At 42.2% G+C, this 24414-nt stretch overlaps 1 protein-coding gene across 1 annotated transcript in view; it reads left to right on the top strand.

The window, feature by feature from the left end:
* Positions 1-23407, top strand: part of gpr20 (G protein-coupled receptor 20) — a 47645-nt gene extending 24238 nt beyond the window's left edge. The window contains exon 2 of the mRNA XM_033019931.1: positions 21819-23407. Coding sequence (XP_032875822.1) covers positions 21826-22884 — 1059 coding nt within the window. The 5' untranslated portion in view covers positions 21819-21825 and the 3' untranslated portion in view covers positions 22885-23407. The remainder of the gene's footprint in view (positions 1-21818) is intronic.
* The last annotated feature ends 1007 nt before the right edge of the window (positions 23408-24414 follow it).

Raw genomic sequence — 24414 nt, 5'->3', positions numbered from 1 at the left:
ATTGCTAAAATATTTATCATATTCTAAAGTTTAAGCTTGCAAAAGTTTGGTAAATGTTCCTAATTCTTGCACTTGGCATAAATTTATCTATGTCTCTTAAAATATTTTAAAGCTTTTTTTTCCAAACTCTTGATAACATTTTATTGAAGATGGCTATTCGATTGCACATATCTGCTCTGCCACTCAGTAAGATCGTGGCTGATCGTTTTTTCTCTTCAATGCTTTTCTGTATTAACTCCAAGACCTTTAAGGACCGCTATGAGGTGGATTGAAAGATCGAGAATTCATTGTTAGCATTTGAGAGGTCCGTTCAAGACTCTGATAACAGTGGGGAAGAAGCCATTCTTGAATCTGGTGGCATATGTTTACAAGCTATTATCTCTTCTACCTAATGGGAAAGGGTAGATGAGAGAACCAATATGGGGTACATGATCGTTGATTATAATGGCTGTTTTCCAGAGCCAACGGTAAACGGAGTCAATGGAGAGCAGCTACCATAATAAGTTGTGATGCATTCGGATAAGATTTTATATTCTTGTGTGATGTGAACAAAAAAACAAATTGAACAGATTATCTTTGAATTTTCAATATATAAAACCGTTCTAATCTTGTCTTGATTAAAAGAAAATCATAAATCTTTATGGCAGTAAACATTTGCGTAACAGCATGCTGGGTAGAATTTCATCTGCGCAATTAAAAATTGTATTGAAAGGGACAAAGTGCTGGAGTAAATCAGCGGGACAGGCAACATCCCTGGAAAATATACGTAGGTGATCAGGGCCTTTCTTCAGACCATCTTGAGTTGAAACATCACCTATCCATGCTGCCTGACCCGCTGATTTACTCGAGCACTTTGTGGGTTTTTTGTAAACCAGCATCTGTGTTAATCCTGGCCAGATTGGAGAGGCTAGGGCTCTAAAATGGGGTAAAAGCTTCAGGGCTGCTGGGAGATTTGGTCAATTTGAAAGTGCTCTCTGTGGAACAGGGACAAGCTGCAGAGTGGTGCCAGTTTGTCTAGATAAGAACATCTGCAGACCCTGTCAATTAGGTGCAAAATGCATAGAATGAATTGAATGACTGCAAACCAGACATACACCTTGTAAATAATTGTAAATAATGTTGCAAAGCTTTATGTTACTGAATGTTGATTGGATGAGGTATTGAGCCTTGTCTGAGTTTCTTGCAGATCAGGGTAAATGTTGCAAGGTTTGCTTCCTTCAAGAAGCCCTGTTTGAATACAATGTATTAGCCTCTGTATTATTGGGTTAGGGAAATGTATGTTATGTATGGGGTTAATCGATAAGAGACCACCCCTATGTGGTTCGGCCCCTCGAGATATGGGGACCTATAAAAGTCAGCTACCATGAGGTCCTGCGTCGATCTTCTGGGAGAACGCTTGGGATTGCGTGACCTTCTGGAGTGTCTCTGCTTGAGCGAGGCCTAGAGGGCTTGATCAGGCAGATATGAGGATCGAACCCGCGGTGGGATAGGTACAGCAGTTGAACTGTAATTGTGTTTTGTTAAAATAAAGATTAGTTGATCAAGTGCTTGATTCAGTGGTTTTTGACTGAAACTAGACTGGGGGGAAGCTTAGAATGAGCAATTTACATTGGGGGCTCATCCGGGATCTCAAAAGACCCCCAAACACAAGTTTGCGATCAAAGGTGTTGAGCTCTTTCGATCACGAGTGCAGAAATTGGGCCCACTGTGAGGTTCCGCATTGAATTTCGGCACTTCGTTAGTCGGAGCGAATCGATCATTCGCGGGCTTGGGAAAGGGTCTAATCAAGATCATTAGAATAGAGTCTAGCAAGCACGGGGGGTGGTTGTTAGCACTCCTTTGGTTTAGAGGCCCATAAAACTGGGTGTGGAGTGCCCCAAAACTTGGTCGTAGTTGGCAGACTGCAGCTGCTTTAACGAGAGCCTGATGCATTTCATTGGGCGAGGGGTAGCCCAAGGATAGATTTGGTATCCAATTGGTGGGGTATTGAAATATAAGTCTGACCTACATAGCAATCAGATCTTTGCTGGGAATTGGAAAGGTGCGCTCTGAAAACCGGCATCGATAACTACCAGAGCGAAGCGACTAGGCGCTCAACCCCCAGTGCCCAGCAGAGAGGAGTGTTTGCGTGAAGGTGTCCGAGTCCCGTGTGACGAACGAGGAATCTCGTAAAGGTACTGGGCTCGGTGATCAGAGTATAGATTGGCCGGAATACTTTAGTCTATTGGAGAACTTAATTGGGCAACTTTAGTTTGATTCGAGTGCCCGCGTATGAGGAGGGTTACGCATTAAAACTAGGAGTTCAAGAACGAGTCTAGATTGGCAGAGTCAAATTTCCAAATACAAAATTTCACATTGAAGTTCTGCCCGTAAAGTGGAATTCGATTTCCTGTATATAGAACTTCAGAGTTGGTGCATGTCCATGATCGATTCCGAATAGCAGCTGATCAACAGTGAATAGTAACCCTCTGATCGATTGGTGATTAGTACCTGATAGCGAAGAGTACCTGAGAAATGTGAACCTGGTTTACTTGGTGAAAAGTAATCCGAATGCGAAGGGTACCCCCAATTCTGTCGAACTTAGAGAGGAGGGATACAGGTCACCCTATAGAAGTCTAGTCTTGGTAGGATAGTAACATTCAGGAGGAAAAGTAGTCATTTAAGGATTAGTACCCCTCAGCAAAGAGTAACCTCGGAAGGGGAAAATCTTCGGTATCAGAGGGAGAGGTTCATTGAGTGCTAACAGCGTGACGCGGCGTCGAGATCGAGTGTTTGTAAACTGTGCACTGGTGCTTTAAATCATTTTGTAAGTTGTAAAAATCTAGCTTTCTGTATTGCTATCGGATCCGAACTGTGTAAATAGTCCGTGTGTGTAAATAAATTTCAAAAGTTAAGATTTAAGATTGTGTTAAGTTCGCGGACGGTTGTTTGTATTGCTGCCAGTGCGCGTGTTTACAGATTTAGATACTTGAAGTAAAAGTGTGTTTGAGTTAGATATTTGTCTTTATTTAGAGTGTAGTATTGTGAGCATCTGAGTCGTGGTTCGATCAGGGACTGTACTCTTTCGATCGCTGTGTTGGGGGAGAAGTCATTCCGCTGACCGATTGTGCCACGAGGAGGATCTCTTAGAGTGTGTGATTTATAATAAACAAATGTTTGTGGTTTATTTAGAAGTGTGGTTGTGCCTGATAGTAATAGGTACCGTGTTATCCTGCTTGTGTACTGTGTACTTGCGTGTCTGAAGATAATTTTCGAGTGTTTCGATTGAGGATTAAATGAGCGCGAGAATGTGTTTGATTGTGCTTGGAGGTGTTTGATTGTTACCTGGAGTACTCTGATCCTTGAATGATTGGGGATTGAGAAAGTTGTAAGGTTGAAAGGGTGTGGACGTGTGGGAGATAGGAGAATAATTTGAATGGGAGAGTAGGATTGGTGGAGCAAAGAAGTAAAAAGTTGCGAGCTGCAAACGCTTTGTCATTAGCCTTCGTTTAGGAGTGAGTTTGATAAGTTTAGGGAAGAAAGGGAAGGATTTAGGAATTCTGTTTCGGGTGATCGGAAGCATGGGGAATAATGTAGATCGAGATGTAACAAAAGAGGAAAAGAGCCCATTGCAACTAATGTGTAATGAGTTTCCTCACAAGGCAGAGAAATTAAGAAATTTATCAGGAGCGTTAAATAAGAAATTAGGAAACAAGCAATGCCGCCAGGGGGCATTAGAATAATAAAAGGGATAAAATACATAGAACGGATCATTTGGCAGCATAGTAATAACGAAAGCGCAAAATAATTAATAGGGTTATGGAGAATATATTTCGAGGAACGAGTTCTGGAAATAAGACCAAAAAAGGGTGAAGGGGCAGACTAATTTCTAGACCACTTTTCAAATTTATATATGGACCAATCAGGTGATTTAGACTATCAGAATGGAGCAAGTTCCCCTCAGTATTGTGCTATCCTATTGAATTGTCTCCCCACTGAAGTAGCGGATTTAATTAAAACTGATAACAGGAACTGGTCTGAGAACTGAGCCAGTCAAATGGCCAGAGCTGTGAGGCACTATTGGAAGGAGTGTAGGAAACAGTAACCAGAAGAGAAAGTGAACGCATATCCAAGAAAGAATTGCCAAAGTCTAACTCTGAACCATGGATTCCCAGAGTACCAACAAATTACGGATTGGGAGAAATTAGGGTTCCAAATTACTCAGATTATTATCACCACTACGCTCCAAATTTAGAACCCAATCCAATGGAACCAAGGGGTAGAATAAGACCAACCATGCTGCCTAATCAATGTTCTACTTGTGGGACATTGGTCGGGCCTGCCCAATAAAAGAGCGAGTGAAAGAGAGGGGTCAAAGAAGGGATTTCCAGAATTACGAAGAAATTAGAGATCCTAGGGAATATAGAAACATCCGAGATTCGAGGAATTATGAGAGGTCCTTTAATTCAAGAGACTACTGAGACCCATGAGACCAGAGAGAGAGATGGCCCGAATGTCAGGAACTAACATTCTCTCAAGCTAACCCATTTTCTTGGTCCTGATTTACCAACCCGCCCTGGAATTGTGGGCGTGGAGACATGACCCCTACTCTAGAACCCCCTCAAGTAATTTACCAGAATTAACGAATTGGATGTACTATTGTAGTAAAAACTGAAAATCACATAGAAGAGAATTGTAAACCATCTTATGACTACCCTAGAAAACCCCTGAGAAGTTTGTAAATCAAGGAGCTCGTTTCAACTGCACCCAATTAGGTCATTGGAGTAAGGAGTGCCCAGTGAGAAGGCAGAACATAGCAGGATGGAAGAAAAAAAACAGGGGGCAATAAAGAAAGTAACAAAAGGAACATCGTAGCTGGCGTGAGAAGGAATAGTAACTAAGAAATGGAAATGGCACTAGGGAGAGAAGAAACAAACTTATTGTGCAGGAGGTATGGGAGTGGGGAAAGAAAATATTATATTAGCGTGTTACTGAGTTTCTGCCTGCAGGACAGTATATCGATGACATACTATCTGGGGAGTGAGGTAAAGACTACACAAACCCCTTGAGAATGTAGCTCCCCAGAAACAGGAATCAGCCAGCAGGAGGAAATGATACGGTCCTGCCCCTTTAAGATCAATTTGGGAAGGCCAACACATGGAGACAGAGCTCCTCAGTATCCCTACTCCCTTGAAATTGAAACTGACACCAGAAAAGAAGAAGTAGAGGACCTACCCTAGTGCCCAACTTTAATATCATCTAGCTTTTGAAGAAAGAAAAGGAAGGAAAGTAAAGAACACTATCTAATCTTTCCTAAAGAAATGACATTGACAACTTGTAACGACTATTGGGACAAGCTCCTTTTAGACGAACTGAATAAAAAATAATAAAAACCTCTGTGGTTCGGGGCAACATACTTACTTTGCGCCAAAATTTAGTTATAAGTAAATTAATTTAAAGAGGGCCCAAGGCTTAAAAATTGTTAGAGAATTAACTGTTAATCTGGCATTCTTCTCTTTTCTCACCCATAGGAGGATAGTCAAAGATGGGACTGGACTATTTAGTTACTATCAAGGAAGGGACAGACCATAGCCGATATTGTGAATTAAGACATACCCTGGAAATGTAAGGTGGTAGTATAAAAAGATGAGGTAGACTGAAAATTTATGAGTTCCCCTCGGAAAGTCAATACTAACACCCATCCAGAAGGGTTACTTAGAGATGAAAAGAACCAGTATAAGCAAGAACCGCTAGACTGAGAATGGAGCCAAAATAGTAAAGAGTCAACATAGTAAGGAGAAGTACGGGAGGAGAGACCTAGTTAATTGAGGGATAAAATTGAATGGGGGTAGGAATAGTAGAGTCGATTCATATTTAACCGATGGATTTAAATTGTTTAACCCTTGATGGTAAAGTGGCTTCTATTATCAAGGTGGAAAGAAATTGTCCCTGGATTGGGCATTCTTAATTGGATATATGTTAACATTGACAGCATATGGAAATTGATTGTTTAAATTTGAACAGCTGGGAATTCCACAGGAATTGGAATGGAATTGAGTTATCGGTCACAATGCTGTGGAATGAGAAAGATGAGATGGACACTAAAATTAAAATAGTAAATTGAAGGCTGAGACTGAATTTGGTTAAATAGATGACACTTTTCATGGTTTGCTTTAAATTAGAGTTACGCCTGTAGGGAAATCTGGACTGTACCCAGCTGAAATTTATATGAGAACACATCATCAGATATACATATTATAACATCATGTGAATATGAAGAGGGTTGATTAGTGTTGATTCTAGGATAGTAAAGAGTATATTAGGGAACAGAATAGGAATAGGGATACAGTGATAGAGATATAATAATTTGAGTGAAATAGAATTATAGTGAATGTATGAGGAAGCATGGGTGCATGATGGTAACTTGCTTTGTTCCAAGTTTTTCAGAAATGTTAGGTTTTAGGTTCAACTATGGAAAGGAATGGAAGAATGGGCAACAACATGGATGGAGGGAATTCGCACCCACGAAAACTCGGGAGGTGAAGACTCATCAGACGGAAATTGTGAAGCTACGCCCACGAAAACTTGGGAAGCTTGATAAGATTCTGGGAAGAAACATCATCTTGTGTTGCTGATAGATGGAAAATGTGATGGACACACTTATGTATATCTGGTTATCTGATTATTGGACTATTTGGTTATAATAAATGATGGGTTATCATATATGATTTTTTAAAAAAGGAAGGAATATTAATCCTGGCCAGATTGGAGAAACTAGGACTCTAAAATGGGGTAAAAGCTTCAGGGCTGCTGGGAGATTTGGTCAATTTGAATGTGCTCTCTGTGGAACGGGGGCAAGCTGCAGAGTGGTGCCAGTTTGTCTAGAGCCTAGATCTAAGCTGCAGGAAAAGAATAAGAACATCTGCAGACCCTGGTGCAAAATGCATAGAATGTATTGGAGGACTGCAAACCAGACATACACCTTGTAAATAATTGTAAATAATGTTGCAAAGCTTTATGTTACTGAATGTTGATTGGATGAGGTATTGAGCCATGTCTGGGTTTCTTGCAGATCAGGGTAAATGTTGCAAGGTTTGCTTCCTTCAAGAAGCCCTGTTTGAATACAATGTATTAGCCTACGTATTATTGGGTTAGGGAAATGTCAGTTATGTGTGAGGTTAATCAATATCTGTAATTGGATTATAAAGAGACCACCCCCATGTGGTCCGGCCCCTCAAGGTCCGCGGACCTATTAAATTCAGCTACCACGAGGTCCTGCATCGATATTCTGGGAGAACGCTTGTGACTGTGACCTTCTGGAGTGTCTCTGCTTGAGCGAGGCCAAGAGAGCTTGATCAGGCAGATACGAGGATCGAACCCGCGGTGGGATAGGTACAGTAGTTGAACTGTAATTGCGCTTTTGTTAAAATAAAGATTAGTTGTTCAGGTGCTTGATTCAGTGTTTTTACTGAAACTAGACTGGGGAGAAGCTTAGAAACAAGCAATTTACATCTGCAGTTCCCTGTTTCTACAATTTAAAAAAATGTAACTTAACTTACTCTTACCTTTCTATTCTTACATTTTATAACCCCACCTAATGAATGAACTGTCAGATTATCTGCCGGATTAGATTAGCAAACAGATTCCTGATTTTTAAAGCAAAGAAACTCCAGTAATTTCCTACTTCAATTAAATGTCGACCCCACATGGAGCACGGCAGCAATAAACATCCAGAAATTCACCAGCAGAGATTGGCCGACAGGTTTGGGACTTGTGTATTTGCACAGAACGTAACTCTTGCATACAGCACAGAACCAGGCCCTGCAGTCCACGCCAACCATCAAGCACTCATTAACCTGTTGGCACTCTCTCTGGGAAATACTAACAGTTCTTTGCAATCCAGGCAAGGACTTTGAGTGGCCTCTAACAGTTTCTACACAATCATGACCTAGAATAATTTATGTTGTTTTATTCCCCTGACATTGATGATCTCTTAAACCACTCAACACTACCTAAGAGCACTTGTTTTGAGAACGCACAGAATGGACAGAAATTAATTGATGATATATTTGATGTAATTGTTTTAAAATGTAATCATGGGATGATCAAATCTAAGTCTGCTTTGACTGGGAATTTTCTTCTCTTTCATTCCAAAGAAGCAAATTGTTTCTAGTTAGAGGGAGGCAGATAAAATAAATAGCCAGTAATAGTTGGTAACTTACTTGTTATTGCTCAGTGAAGCAAAACATGTGTGCCTGAAGAAACTGGAAGAAGCAGTCCCAGCTGTGTAGGGACATTAATAGCGCACAATGTGGGAGATTTAAAAACACCCAAAAATTCATTTTTGTGAGAATCTAGCATTACTAAAACAAATGATTTATGGGGAGGCAAATTATGTAACAGATTGATTGATATACATAGGAATTGTCTTTTAATGGCTCCTAGTTTAGTTTATTTTAGTTTAATTTAGTTTAGTTTAGTTTAGAGCCACAGCGTGGAAACAGGCCTTTCGGCCCACCCAGTCTGCACTGACCAGCGATCCCCACACATTAACACTCTCCTACACAAAATAGGGACAATCTACAATTACAAAGTCAATTAACCCACAAATCTATGTCTTTGGTGTAATGGAGGAAACCGGAGCTCCCAGAGAAATGGGGAGAACATACAACGTCTGTTCAGACAGTACCCATGGTCAGCATTGAACCTGGGTCCCTGGCATGGTAAGGCAGCAATGTGGCCTACGTTTTAACATGCATTTTCTTCCAGAAAAAGAGGGTAAATTCTGTTGGCAAGTTGCTACAGGTAATTCCTGCAGAACCAATTCAAGCACATCGTCATCAGATGCTTGGTAGTTAATCAACAGGGGGTGTTCAGTTGGGAATTGAGCACAAATCAGCCAAAAATCAGGAAAAATATGGAAAATTCTTTTCAGATTAGGCCTTAATCCTCCTGAGAAACTTTAATCTAATTGATTAGAAGGATTAACAAATTCTAAATACTTTAAAAACAACAGTTATTTCCTCTTTTCATTTACTTAACCAGCTTCCTGTCTTGAGTCTATTAATTCACAGGGCAATCTCCCAGTGCATGTAAACACAGACAGATCAGCCCATCCTTCCCAGCTCATCTGGAGCCCCAGTTCCACTACTGGCTGTGCTTATTTTCCCACAATAGCTGTGTCCCATTATAGTGGCGAAAGATAATCTACTGCACTTTACGTGGGAAATGGGTTCAAAACAGACATAACTAAAGTGCCCACATGCTTCAGTTAACATACTGGAGACACTCCAAGCATAACAATTGTACGGTCATTCAACCTGATTATAAAGTGATAGGGTCGAGGTAAACCAAGTGAGAGCTCCTTGTATTCCATAAGGATCTCCAACCATCAGCCATTTGACTCCACTGTTCTCAGACTTTCGAAATCTGCATTATTTTGAATAATGCAATCAGGGCTATTTACTGAAATTTTGAAGCAGTGTACTGTGCATATTCTATCCCCCAGTGCTGGATCATGGTTCAACAGTACCTGCAGAGCTTGGTTTACTTGGGGGGGAGATTTAATAGAAACCTGAGGGGTAACCTTTTTACAGAAAGGGTGGTGGTTGTATGCCGGAAGAGATAGTTCAGGGCAGGTACTATCACAACGTTTTAAGAAACATTTAGATGAATTGAATTGAATTGAATTGAATTGAATTGAATTGAATTGAATTGAATGCCTTTATTGTCGTGCCTGCAGTCATACATACAATCATACAATAATAACAACAATAAACACAAATTAACACCACCACAGTGAGTCCTCCAAGCACCTCCTCACTGTGGTGGAGGCAAAAATCTTAGGGCTGCAGTCTCTTCCCTCCTCTTCTCCCTCTGCGCTGAGGTGATTCCCCACCGGGCGATGGCAGAACAGTCCCGCGGCTCACCGAACCCCGCAAACGGGCCGGCTCAAACACCGTGGCCCGGGGTGGTCGAAGCTGCCGCCCTCCAGTCCAACGGACGCAGCCGCTGGCCCGCGGCTCAACCCCGGACTCAGGTCACCGCCGCCAGAACACCGTCCCAGCCACCGGAGCACCGTTCCAGCCCCGAGCCGGATCACCCTCACATGAGTGCCGTTCCTCCCTCGGGCTGGGCCACTCCGACCGGAGCGCCATTCCACCTCGGGCTGGGCCACTCCGACGGGAGTGCCGTTCCACCCTCGGGCTGGGCCACTCCGACGGGAGCGCCGTTCCTCCCTCGGGCTGGGCCACTCCGACGGGAGTGCCGTTCCACCTCGGGCTGGGCCACTCCGACGGGAGCGCCGTTCCACCTCGGGCTGGGCCACTCCGAAGGGAGTGCCGTTCCACCTCGGGCTGGGCCACTCCGACGGGAGCGCCGTTCCACCCTCGGGCTGGGCCGCTCCGACGGGAGCGAGCCCAGTGCAAGTCCTGACTGGCTCTGCCTCCGGAGTCTCGAGGCCGCCAGCTCCGCCATCAGGCCTCAGCGCAGACGGAGGTAGAGAAGGGGGATACGATAAAAAAAGTCATATTCCCCCGAAGAGAGAGACAGCAAGCCCCATTTCAACCCCCCACCGCCCCCCCCCCCCAACATAAACACAACCTAAAAAACAAACACTAACTAGACAAAACGAAAAAAAACAACATAAAAAAGTTAAAACAAACGGACTGCAGGCAAGCCGCAGCCATTCACCAGCGCCGCCACTTCCGGATAGATAGATAGATACAATGATAGGATAGGTATAGAGTGATATGGGCCAAACACAGGCAGGTGTGACTAGTGTAGATGGGGCATGTTGGGTGGTGTGGGCAAGTTGGGCCAAAGTGCTTGTTTCAATGCTGTATGACTATGAATCTATGATTTAAAATGTTTTTGAAACAGCACCTCCTGCACTTGCACCTTAGGTGAAGAGTGGATGTGGTAATGAGTTTTGAATTATTAAGATACTTGAATAAAGTTAACAAAATATTCTCACCTTAAAAACTTCTCATATTTCCATGTGTGCTAAGCCAAACTTAGAGGTTAAAAATGAGAGGAGGTTAGATGACAACACATTTAACCTACCAATTCACATGCAGCCCTTCAGCTATTTACCAGTGTTGACTGAGGTAATAATCATGGCCCCATTCTGGGCCACAGACCCTGTGGGAAAAGCCAAGTGCAGGTATTTTTAATTAATCTCTTTTGTTATAATTATTTACATTTATTTGAATAGATGCTTGATGCCAACAACAGAGACATTCATAAACTGTTCAAAACCTTTTGATAGTGACAAGTCGAGACCTACTTGCCATTTGCAGCCACAGCCACTTAATGGGATACTCCTCGGATGAAAGAACCTGGTAATTCGGCATTCTACATCCAGGAAAGGTGCGAGGCAGACCACAACTGAGAGTCCGTTCGAGCGAGATCAAACACAGGCAGGCCTTATACATATCGGTTTAAATATATTACCATTTACTGCAACCTCATGCCCTCAATAAACCTAAAGGTAATTCTGGAAAATATGCCCTGGTGAGTTTAAAGGAATTGTTATAATAGGGCCACTGTGAGTTTAAAGGGAAAGGGATATGGGGAACAAGCCAGAATGGGGTACTGATTTTGGATGATTAGCCTTAATCATATTGAATGGCAGTGCTGGCTGAAAGGGCCGAATGGCCTACTCCTGCACCTATTGTCCATTGTATTCAGACCCCTTCACTTTTCCCACATTTTGTTACGATACAGCCTTATTCAAAAATTGATTAAATTCTTTTTTTTATCATCAATTTACAATAAAAAAGTGAAAACAGGTGTTTAGAAATTTTTGCAAAGTAATTAAAAAGAAATAACTGAAAAATCACATTTACATAAGTATTCAGACCCTTTACTAAGTACTTTGTTGAAGCACCTTTGGCAGCGATTACTGCCTCAAGTCTTCTTGGGTTTGACGCTACAAGCTTGGCACACCTGTATGTGGGTAATTTCCCCCATTCTTCTCTGCAGATCCTCTCAAGCTCTATCAGGTTGGATGGGGAGCTTTGATGCACAGCTATATTCAGGTCTCTCCAGAGATGTTCGATCGGGTTCAAGTCCGGGCTCTGGCTGGGCCACTCAAGGACATTCACAGACTTCTCATGGAGCCACTCCTGCGTTGTCTTGGCTGTGTACTTAGGGTCGTTATCCTGTTGGAAGGTGAACCTCTGCCTCAGTCTGAGCTCCAGAACGCTCTGGAGCAGGTTTTCATCAAAATTCTCTCTGTACTTTGCTCCGTTCATCTTTCCCTCGATCCTGACTAGTCTCCCAGTTCCTGCCACTGAAAAACATCCCCACAGCATGATGCTGCCACCACCATGCTTCTCCATAGGTATGGTATTGGCCAGGTGATGAGCGGTGCCTGGCTTCCTAAAGATGTGACATTTGGTATTCAGGCCAAATAGTTCAATCTTGCTTTCATGAGACCAGAGAATCTTGTTTCTCATGCCTTTTGGCAAACTCCAAGCAGGCTGTTGTGTGCCTTTTACTGAGGAGTGGCTTCCTTCTGGCCTCTCTACCATAAAGGCCTGATTGGTGGAGTGCTGCAGATATAGATGTCCTTCTGGAAGTTTCTCCCACCTCCACAGAGGAACTCTGAAGCTCTGTCAGAGTGACCATCGGGTTCTTGGTCACCTCCCTGACCATGGCCCTTCCCCCCCGATTGCTCAGTTTGGCCGGCCGGCCAGCTTTATAAAGAGTCCTCGTGGTTCCAAAGTTCTTCCATTTAAGAATGACGGAGGCCACTGTGCTCTTTGGGACCTGCAATGCTGCAAAAATTGTTTTGTACCCTTCCCCAGATCTGTGTCTCAACACAATCCTGTCTCGGAGATCTACGATTCCTTCATCGTCATGGCTTGATTTTCACTCTGACATGCACCGTCAACTGCGGGACCTTATATAGACAGGTGTGTGCCTTTCCAAATCATGTCTAATCAATTTAATTTGCCACTGGTGGACTCCAATCAAGTTGGAGAAACATCTCAAGGATAATCAATGGAAATAGGATGAGCCTAAGCTCAATTTTGAGTGTCATAGCAAAGGGTCTGAATATTTATAATATTTCAGTTATTTCTTTTTAATTACTTTGCAAATATTTCTAAACACCTGATTTCGCGTCTTCATTCTGGGGTATTGTGTGTAGATTGATGATAAAAAAAAAAATTTAATCCATTTTAAAATAAGGCTGTAACGTAACAAAATGTGCAAAAAGTGAAGGGGTCTGAATACTTTCTGAATGCACAACTCCAACAAGAGTTTTCTGCCCTTGGCTATTTCAAAGTTCTACCCATACCGATTCTACAGCATCCAAGCTAATGACTCTCCTTGCTATTGCATTAATCTCCTCTTTAACCAGCAATGCCACCCCACCTCCTCTTCCTTTCTGTCTATCCTTCCTGAATATCAAATACCCCTGCATGTTTAGCTCCCAGCCATGGTCATCCTGGAGCCATGTCTCCGTGATTCCAACTATATCATATCCCTTAACTACTAACTGCACATTCAATTCATCCACCTTAATTCGAATGCTCCTCGCTTGAAGGCACAAAACTTTCAGGTTAGTTTTTCTTATCTCCCTTCTACCTTTGCTTATGTCCGCCTTTTATGGCCCTCTGTCTCCTTGCATTGGGCCCCATCCCCCTGCCCTGTTCATTTAAACGTGACCTTTCCTACACTCTCTTTCCCGTTAGCTGCACGGATACACTTCCACGTTGTTGACTCCACCCCCCCACTTTTTAATTTAAACCCACCCGTGTATCATGAGCAAACATGCCAGCCAGAATGTCGGTCCCCTTCCAATTAAGGTGCAACCCGTCCCTTTTGTACAGGTGACCCCTGCCCCAAAAGAGATTCCAATTACCTACAAATCTAAATCCCGGCCCCCTGCACCAACTACTCAGCCACACATTCAGATCCCCTATCTCCCTGTTGTGGAAGTGATCTCCACTGCTTCCCCCAATCTCTCCTATCCATTCCTAAGCTTCCCTTCAGGGTTGGTGTCAGAGAGCCAGGTGGTCACAATTCATCCATTAAAATGGATGGGCTCTGCCCAGAACCTTGCCCAAACTGCTTTGTGGAACCATAGATAGACACAAAGTGCTAGAGTAAGTCAATGGGTCAGCAGCATCTCTGGAGAAAAAGGATGGGTAACATTTCTGGTCGGGACCCTTTAAGTGGGAACTGATTTCAGGTCCTATTCCATGAACGTATTGATGTTCAGAAGTAATTTGGCTCCTTATTATTAGAACATAGAACATAGAACAGAAAAATATGTGAAGGTGTAGGCCATTCGGCCCATTGATCCAGCACCAGCATTCAATATAATCATGGCTGATCATGTAAAATCAGTAACCCGTTCCTGCTTTTTCCCCATATCCCTTGATTCCTTTAGACCTAAGACCTAAATCTAACTCCCTCTTGAAAACATCCAGTGAATTGGCCTCCACTGCTTTCTGTGGCAGAGAATTCCACAGATTCACAACTCTCTGCGTGAAAAAGATTTCCCTCATCTCAATCCTAAATGGCCTATCCCTTATTCTTAAACTGTGACCCCTGGTTCTGGACTCCCCCAACATCGGGAACATTTTTCCTGCATCTAGCCTGTCCAATCCTTTAAGAATTTTATATGTTTCTATGAGATCTCTTTTCATCCTTCTAAATTCCAGTGAATAGAAGCCAAGTCAACCCATTCTTTCATAGAAACATAGAAACATAGAAAATAGGTGCAGGAGTAGGCCATTCAGCCCTTCGAGCCTGCACCGCCATTCAATATGATCATGGCTGATCATCCAACTCAGTATCCCGTACCTGCCTTCTCTCCATACCCCCTGATCCCTTTAGCCACAAGGGCCACATCTAACTCCCTCTTAAATATAGCCAACGAACTGGCCTCAACTACCTTCTGCGGCAGAGACTTCCAGAGATTCACCACTCTCTGTGTGAAAAATGTTTTCCTCATCTCGGTCCTAAAAGATTTCCCCCTTATCCTTAAACTGTGACCCCTTGTTCTGGACTTCCCCAACATTGGAAACAATCTTCCTGCATCTAGCCTGTCCAACCCCTTAAGAATTTTGTAAGTTTCTATAAGATCCCCCCTCAATCTTCTAAATTCTAGCGAGTACAAACCGAGTCTATCCAGTCTTTCTTCATATGAAAGTCCTGACATCCCAGGAATCAGTCTGGTGAACCTTCTCTGTACTCCCTCTATGGCAAGAATGTCTTTCTTCAGATTAGGAGAGCAAAACTGTACGCAATACTCCAGGTGTGGTTTCACCAAGACCCTGTACAACTGCAGTAGAACCTCCCTGCTCCTATACTCAAATCCTTTTGCTATGAATGCTAACATACCATTCGCCTTCTTCACTGCCTGCTGCACCTGCATGCCTACTTTTAATGACTGGTGTACCATGACACCCAGGTCTCATTGCATCTCCCCCTTTCCTAATCGGCCACCATTCAGATAATTTCGTCATATGTCAGTCCCGCCATCCCGGGAATTAACCTCGTGAACCTATGCTACACTCCCTCAATAGCCATAATGTCCTTCCTCAAATTAGGAGACCAAAATTGCTCACAATATTCCAAGTGCAGTCTCACCATGGCCCTGTACAACTGCAGTGGACCTCCTTGCTCCTAAACTCAAATCCTCTCGCAATTCCATTAGCTTTTTTCACTGCCTGCTGTACCTGCATGCTTACTTTCAAGTACAAGCACACCCAGGTCTCGTTGCACCTCCCCTTTTCATAATCTGACACCTTTTAGATAATAATCTGCCTTTCTGTTCTTTCGAACAAAGTGGATAACCTCACATTTATCGACAGTATACTGCATCTGCCATGCATCTGCCCACACACCCAACCTATCTAAGTCACCTTGCAGCCTCATAGCATCTTCATTGCAGCTCACACTGCCACCGAGCTTTGTGTCATCCGCAAACTTGGAGATATCCTTGTCTAAATCGTTAATTTCCTCATCTAAATCGTTAATATATATAGTAATTAACTGGGGTCCCAGCACCGAGCCTTGCGGCACCCCACCATTCTGAAAAGGACCTGCTAATTCCTACTCTTTGCTTCTTGTCTGCCAACCAGTTCTCTATCTATGTCAATGCCCTACCCCCAATATCATGTGCTCTAATTTTGCACACTAATCTCTTGTGTGGGACCTTGTCAAAGGCTTTTTGAAAGTCCATATACACCACACCCACTGGCTCTCCCTTATCCATTCTACTTGTTACGTTCTCAAAAAATTCCAGAAGGCTAGTCAAGCGTGATTTCCCCTTCATAAATCCATGCTGACTTTGACCAATCCTGTCACTGCTTTCCAAATGCGCTGCTATAACATCTTTAATAATCGATAATCATCTTTAATATTGCAGGAAAATCCCGAAATACTCCCACGATGAAATAGCCCCAATATCTCTAGGATATCTCTCGGATATGCTGACAATCTGAAGATATTCTGATACAAGGGCCTGAGCTGTAGGGAGAGGTTGGGCAGGCCTCTCTCTACAGCTCTATTTGATTCCTTGAAGCACTTTATTCCTTTATTCCTTGGAGCACAGGAGGCTGAGGAACAATCTAACAAGGGTGTATAAAATTGTGAGGGGAATAGATAGGGTGAATGCATAGACTCTTTTATCCAGTGTAGGGAATCAAGAATCAGAACACGTAGGTTTAAGGTGAGATGCCCAAGATTTCACAGGGATTTGAGGAGCAACATTCCATATGTATATGGGTATATGAGACAGGTATTGTAACAGCATTAAAAAGATAATTGGGTTGGTACATGGATAGGAAAGGTTTAGAAGGATATGGGCCAAAGGTGGACAAATGGGATTAGCTTAGATTGGGCATTTTAGTCGGCATGAACGAGTTGGACCAAAGGGACTGTTTCATGCTCTGTGACTATGACTCTGTAACTAATAATCTCTGGAAACAGTTACAGTTTTGGAATGATTCTGAAACTCAGTACCTCTGGAAATAGCTGACATTCTGGAGTAATTTTGTATCCAATTATCCTTGGAAGTACTGTGACAAATAAAACCTGATTGGCGATGAAAAGCAGCCGGCGGGCGGCACTGACTTTGAACACCACGGAGCCTGGGATCTTTTGCCGAGATGCCAGTGTTGGAGCCGCGGTCTCTGGTAGGAAGTGGCCATTCCAGACACTCCAAGCCGCTGAGAGTGTTCTCCCGATGCCGGAGCTCCATCATCCGGCGAGAGGGCCTGAAACATCGGGCCGCCGTCGCGGCCACTGCGGAGGCCTCAATCGGCCAGGACCATGGGTGAACAAGAGGAAGAGGACTGGACTTTGTTGCCTTCCCTCACAGTGGGGACCATTGTGGGGGGATGTTTTTATGTTTTATGTTAAATTCTTTAATGTTGTGTTTTATTCTTATTGGTGTGTTGCAAATGGCAACTCAAATTTCACTACACTAATTGGTGTACGTGACAATAAATGTCCTTTGTCCTTTGTACCTTTGTCCTAGTTCTGGAGTAATGTGAACACGTACCAATCTCCTCCAGTAAATCATTTGCATTTATTCATCATGAATGAATCTTAGCAGCAAGAACAAATTTTATAGGGTGTTCCTGAGCTTCATTCAAACCCTGTAATTGCTGTATTGGCTGATATTAACAAATTTAGCACAAACATTTATACTTTAGACTTTAGAGATATTGCGTGGAATCGGGCCCTTCGGCTCACCGAGTCCACGCCAACCAACGATTACCCTGTACGCTAGCACTATTCTACACACTAGGGATAATTTCCAATTTTCAGAAGCCAATCAACCTACAAACCTGTATCTCTTTGGAAACCGGAGAATCCGAAGAAAACCCACACAGTCTCAGGACGTATGTACAAATTCCATACAGACAGCACCCATAGTTAGGTCATACCCTGGTCTCTGACTCTGTAAGGCGGCAACTCTAACACTGCGCCCACTGTACTCTGCAAATCTTGGCAGCAAAAAGATAAATATATTCATGATGCATCTCTATCCACTCATGGATTCTTTATTGCAGACACTCTGTAAACAGAAGCAATGGATTCTGACAGACTGCATCATTTAAGTTGCTCTGGTTCTGCAAATTCAATATGGATAATCAAATTTCCTTTTTAGGAAAGTCTGGATTTTGACATATACAAACTTTTCAATCCAAAAAAAACACAAATTAAACTTTGGCCATGACGAATAAAATCAGTATGGCGATGAAAAGCAGCCACACTTCAAAGTGATCCTGAGCATGTTTTAAGTTGATCGCTGCTGGGAAAGTTACTAATGTCGGGGCAGTCTCTTCGCTCTGCAACACATGTTGACTATAGCTGCAAACAGTGTCGCATTCATTGCAAGGCAAGGGCCAATTCTAAAGATCAGTAATCCTGGCCAGAAATCATTGCTACGCCAGTATCGGATGCCCCGTGGTTTAAAGTTCGTGGACAGACATAAGGCCTATGAATTTCCATCCAGCAATCCATGTAGAGAATGTTTGATAACCATCCTCTAATGCATACACATACTCAAGCAATGAGAATACTGTGAACCAAATCTTGCTGGAGCAACATACAGTGGGGCAACACAGTGCCGCAGCTGCTATAACTGCTGCCTCACAACACCAGAGACCCGGGTTCAATCCTGACCTTGGTTGCTGTTCGTGGAGTTTGTACGTTCTCCCTGTGACCGCGTGATTTTCTCCGGGTGCTCCGGTTTCCTATCACATCCCAAGTTGTGTGAATTTGTTGGTTAATTGGTCTCTGTAAATTACCCCTAGTGTGTAGGGAGTAGATGCTACAGTGGGATAACATAGAACTAGTGATCGATAGTCGGCATGGCCTCGGTGGGCCGAAGGGCCTGTTTCCACGCTTTATCTCTCTAAACACATCTCCCAGCTTGCATCATTATAACAAAATGTATAAAGCCAACCTACATTTGATAGTTAAAACTAAGTTATGAACTTGCCAAAGCCACAGTTGAACTGATTGATTTTAATTATAATATTGAACTTCTGTACTCAATGCCTTGACTGATGAAAGCCAGCAAGCCAAATTCCTTTTCTCCAGAGATGCTGCCTGACCCGCTGGGTTATTCCAACTTTTTCTGTCTGCTTTCTTAATTACCCTGTACTAGAAACATAGAAACCTCGTCAAATGTCGTGCTCGAGTCCATATAGACATCTACTGCCCTGTCCCAATCAATCCCCTTGGTTAGCTTTAACAGATTTGTGTGGCTCATTTCCCATGACAAATCTATGCTGAATATTCCTAGTTAGTCCTTGTCTATCCAAATGCTGGTTGATCCCGTCCCTCAGATCCACTGCAGTAACTTACCCACCACTGATTCAGGCTCTTAATAATGGTACAACATTTGCCACCCTACAGTCAATTAAATAATTAAATTATTTATTCACCCTCTTAATTAAATCACTATTCAATTGTCTTTATCCAACAGAATGCAAGACTTGACTATGTAGCCAGTTCTCATATTTTGTCACATTTATCTTGCATGAACTCTAAGATCAAAATAACCTCCCTGAGGCTTAGTGCCCAAAATTGAATTCAAAATTCCAGATGGAGACTCGCTGGATTTTATACAGCAGTAAACAATTTTTTGTCTCACCATAAACCAGCATTCTTAACAATAGCCATTTTTCATTGTCTGTTTGAATTATTTTTGTATCCTTCCATTAACTTTTAGTGATTTTCAGTATTTGTTTCGTTGGGAGACCTCGGGTTTGCTTTGGTCTAAATTCACTTCCAATGTGTTTAACTCCCACTGTGTGCAGGGCCAAGGTCGAAGCTGCGAGTTTGAGGTTGGGATGAGATAGGTGGAGGGCCGCTAAGAACAAAGAGAGACTCAGTGTGGGGGACCGCAGAGAACTAAGAGGGACCCAGCGTGGCGTGGGGAACTGCCGAGGACAAAGGTGGACACGGCGTGGGGTGGAGGGTGGGTGACAAAGTAGGGATGAGCACTTTTTGTAAGTTTACCTGCGCCTTCATGGTGACTCTTTTGTGTACTGTGTATGCAAAAACAAAGAATGTCACTGTACCTAGGTACAAGTGACCACAAAGTATCGTCTGTCCACTCAATCTATTAATGTTGTTGCTGAAATTAAATGACAATAAGAAATAAATTACAGTCAGAACAGATAAAGGTATACCTCAGTTTCCTGCCCGCAGTAAGCTGGAATGCAGATGAAGTGGAATGGGTGTGAGCAGAAAATTGAACAGAAAATGTGTTTAATTTAGTTTAGTTTATTGTGACGTGTACAATGAAAAGCTTCTGTTGCATGTTAACCTGTCAGCAAAAAGACTATACATGATTACAATCAAGTCATATATTTGTACACTGTGGATGGCTGAAATGTAATCATGTGTAGTCTTTCCATTGACTGGTTAGCATGCAACAAAAGCTTTTCACTGTACCTCGGTAAACATTACAATAAACTTAACTAAACAAATATTCTTTGCAATTTTATGCTCTCATCCATTCTAGTTCATCGACATTCCAGCTTAGTGCGGGCAGCAAACTGAGATATACCGTTATCTGTTCCTTAGCATTGAAAAGGAGAACAGTGATCCTGAAACAGAGACCTAGCATATGCAGCAGGCCATACCTACCAAGGAAAACCTACCCTATACCCTAAACTCTGTCCCCCTGTGTTAGAATGGAATGAAGAATGGGCATCGAATTCCACTGGTAGAGGAGTCAGTGGTGGTGTAGGATTAGGTTCTTAAAGAGTTAGTAGAGTGAGGGTAGAAGTCTGAAGAGATGATAAGCTAGCAAATGGTGGATGAGCAGGACTATGAGTAAGTCATATTCATAGAATCATTAAAGAAAAGTTTATTCTGCTTTTCATGAATGTACTGTTGCTGATGTCCTTTAGGCAAGGATATTTGGAATTGTTGCCTGGTCTGGCTTGTTGTGGTTCAAAGAGCCTCTCTGAGTCTTGGCTGTAGATTTAACAGCACAAGCAACTAAGCCAGAGTGACCTGGTGGAAGAACCTCCCTAAACTCTAAATGCATTGGTTTTCTATACCTTTTAGGTACAAAGATAATAACTGACCATTAACAACAAGTTCAATAGTTACAATGCATAACTCCAATGTGACAAATTCTTAAACGCCCTCAGAAATCTTCCAGAAAGCTATTCAGTTCAAATGGAATCAGGAATGGCCACAAAAGCTGAGCTAGGCAGAGATTACCACAAAACAACTAAAAACGTGAAATATGTTAAGAAGCCACTGCCGGTAATTTTGAACTTTGTCCAGTCAGATAAAAAACTATAGAGCTGAGAACGCACTAAATTACTCAATAGAATTAGAATGAAGAAATTGCTAATATGAACAAGCAATCTTAAGAGGTAAGAGTGTTTGATTATCATATGTACCAAAAATGGAACAATTAAATTCTTACTTGCAACAGCATAACAGGTCTGTAAACAGTACTCATATATAACACAATAAACATTTTTTTTTCTTAAAACCCAATATTAGTGCAAAACAAAAGCTCAATGTCCCTAGTGCAACCAAGACAGTTCGTAGTTCGAAATTTGGTTGGTGTTTGTAATGTTCAAGAGCCTGATGAAAGTTGGGAAAAAGTTGTATTTGAACCTGAAGGTTCAAATACAACTTTCAGACTCAGGAGTTTCAGACTCCTACACCTTCCTCCCAATAGCAAGAGTGAAATGAGAGTGTGGCCAGCGTGGTGTGGGCCCTTGATGATGCTGGATCTGTTGTTTATAAAAGTCAAATTACTCCCTTTGATGTAAATTACTTGGTGAACATCAGTTAAATTCACTGAAATGTTTTTTATCCTGTTGCAGGTCAACTATGCCGAGTGTAACAGCTGAAAAAAGTCTTGCTAACATATCCACGAGTATCCATGGGGATGGAAATGACACCCACAAGGAGCAATACCTAAATCAACTAGTGCAGCTCGATGAAGCTCTTTACAAAGATTACTACAGTCTGTGGCTAGCCTTGATGATAATTAATGTCCTCATATTTGTGGTTGGCATTGTCCTCAACAGCGTTGCATTGTATGTTTTCTGCTTTCGCACCAAGACTAAAACCACATCTGTCATCTACACTGTAAACCTGGTAATCACGGATTTGATGGTTGATTTCTCCTTATTGACCAGGATAATACTGTATTGCAGTGGTGGCAAATGCCTGACATGCACATTTGTGCACATATTCAGCTACTTTGTGAACATGTACTGCAGCATTCTGTTCCTGACCTGTATCTGTGTTGACAGATACCTTGCCATCGTTCAGGTTGAAGCATCACGCAAGTGGAGGAACCCCCACTATGCCAAAGGGATTTGTGTCTTTATCTGGCTCTTTGCCATCATTGTCACCTATTCTATACTCAGCACAGCAATCAAGTATGCTGCGTGCTGCCTGTCCAAGTTCTTCGCTCTGACTGTGTTTGAGTACTTTCTGCCTCTGTTGATCATCACGGGCTTCACCATAAGGATCATGTGTGCCCTTGCCAAGTCAAACCTAATGCAGCAGAGCAGAGAAAAGCGCATGAGAGCTGTCCAACTTCTAGTCACAGTCCTGGTTATTTTCATGATCTGTTTCACACCCTTTCATGTCCGGCAGGTTGTGGTCTACATCAAGCCTGATATCCCGCCGCACATCAACCTAATTGTGTACCATGTCACAGTGACCCTGAGTAGCCTCAACAGTTGTCTGGACCCAATTGTCTACTGCTTTGTCACTAACAATTTCCAGTCCACTATGAGGAACATCTTCGTCAAGACTGTGCCTGAACAGGCCAGTGGGGATGTCATCAGCATGCCAAAGAGCTCTAAAGCATCGATGATAAAGTCATCGTGTGAACGCACAATGATGAATGGCCCAGCATTGGACAGCGAACAATGAGCAGAACACAAAACTATGCCGTTCAAATATGAAGATGCAGACTTTAATACGTCGATTTTTCTTACTTTCCCCTTTTGTTTCATTTTGTGCCTTGATGTTCATAATACATCATTTTGTTCGGTTGAGATGAAAGTTACTCAAGGTCTCCTTTACAAGTGAAGAATGGCAGACCTGTTTCTTCAGTTTAGGTTATGTTCCATTAGTTGTAAGACTATATGGTGTTGGCTGACAAAGAAAAGAGAAATAAAAGTCACAATGTTTGCCTCATTGTTTAATAATATGGGACAGATATCCTTGGCCCTCCACCAAATACAATGGAAAACTCTTCATTCTCCTTGTAAAAACATTTTTTTCAAGAGAAATCAGCAGTGTGTATCTACCTGTCTGTTCTAACTTTCCATTATTGCTACTTCACTTAGGGTGATGCCTGAGAAATGTTGAAAATATTTTGTGAAATTCTCTAATTTATTAACCACAAGCATACCAACCATTTTATAACACTGTTTTTTTTTTGTTTTTTGTATTTTTATTAGAAGCAATGTACAGTAGTATAGACCGCGGCATATGACAAAATATATTTAATGTACATCATCTATTTTAAATTTAACAAGAAAGAAGTAGAACTAGAGAGAAAGAGCGAGAAAGAGAGAAAGTGAAAGAAATAGTGATGTGTAAACCCCTAGACTACCAGATAGTGCAGTCCAGGAGTGAACGAGTAAAAGCCTATAGAATAGTAAGAAGACAAAAAACAAAAATAATAAAGAAAAAGAAAAAAGGGACCCTTACGTGTTGATATACCTGCTTCATTTCTCACCACACCCATCACCCTGTTCGTGAATCAGTTTAATTCCAGAGTTGTGTTGCACCATACTATACTTGTAGTGAATCAATGAAAGGAGACCATGTCTTTAAAAATTGCTCTGATTTTCCTGCTAAGACAAGTCTCATATCTCATTTTATAACATTGTGTAGATATAAAATAGCTATTGGCATTGGCATTGGGTAGAAGGGATGAAGATTGATACATTCAGACCTCCATTATCTGGGTATCTCCTTCATCCAGACTAATGTTTTGGATGTGTATAACAATTAAAGGGTTGTAATGCCAAATGGGAAGAAGATGAATTGCATTTACACCACTTGAAAGTAGATGCAGGTCAAATGTAAAGCAGTTCTTCTTCTATTGAATGGTGGGGCCTCAGAATATGTAAGCAGCACCTCCACATTCCTCCAAAGAGAAACGAGAACCAAACTAGGCAAGCAATCATCTCTTAGAAAAGATGAACAGTTGTCATGGTCTCCTGGACTGATTTTGAATGTTCAAGGATGTTTTAGTGGGGTGTGATATGGGGGGATCTCTAAATATTTCCACACAATGTCATAAGCTTGTGCAATATCGTAGTTTCTGTTTGTGACTGCACTGATTCCAGTACCCAAATTCTACCCTGGTATTGCAATAAAACATTTCCTTACCAATCACCTGGGTGGTAAAGGAAGTTTGGCTGAGTTTACAAGACATTAAGAATTCAG

The sequence above is a fragment of the Amblyraja radiata genome, chromosome 4, assembly GCF_010909765.2.
Source record: "Amblyraja radiata isolate CabotCenter1 chromosome 4, sAmbRad1.1.pri, whole genome shotgun sequence".
NCBI classification, from domain to species: domain Eukaryota; kingdom Metazoa; phylum Chordata; class Chondrichthyes; order Rajiformes; family Rajidae; genus Amblyraja; species Amblyraja radiata.
Note: the sequence above shows the minus strand (reverse complement) of the source record. Positions and strands in the feature narration are given on the sequence as shown.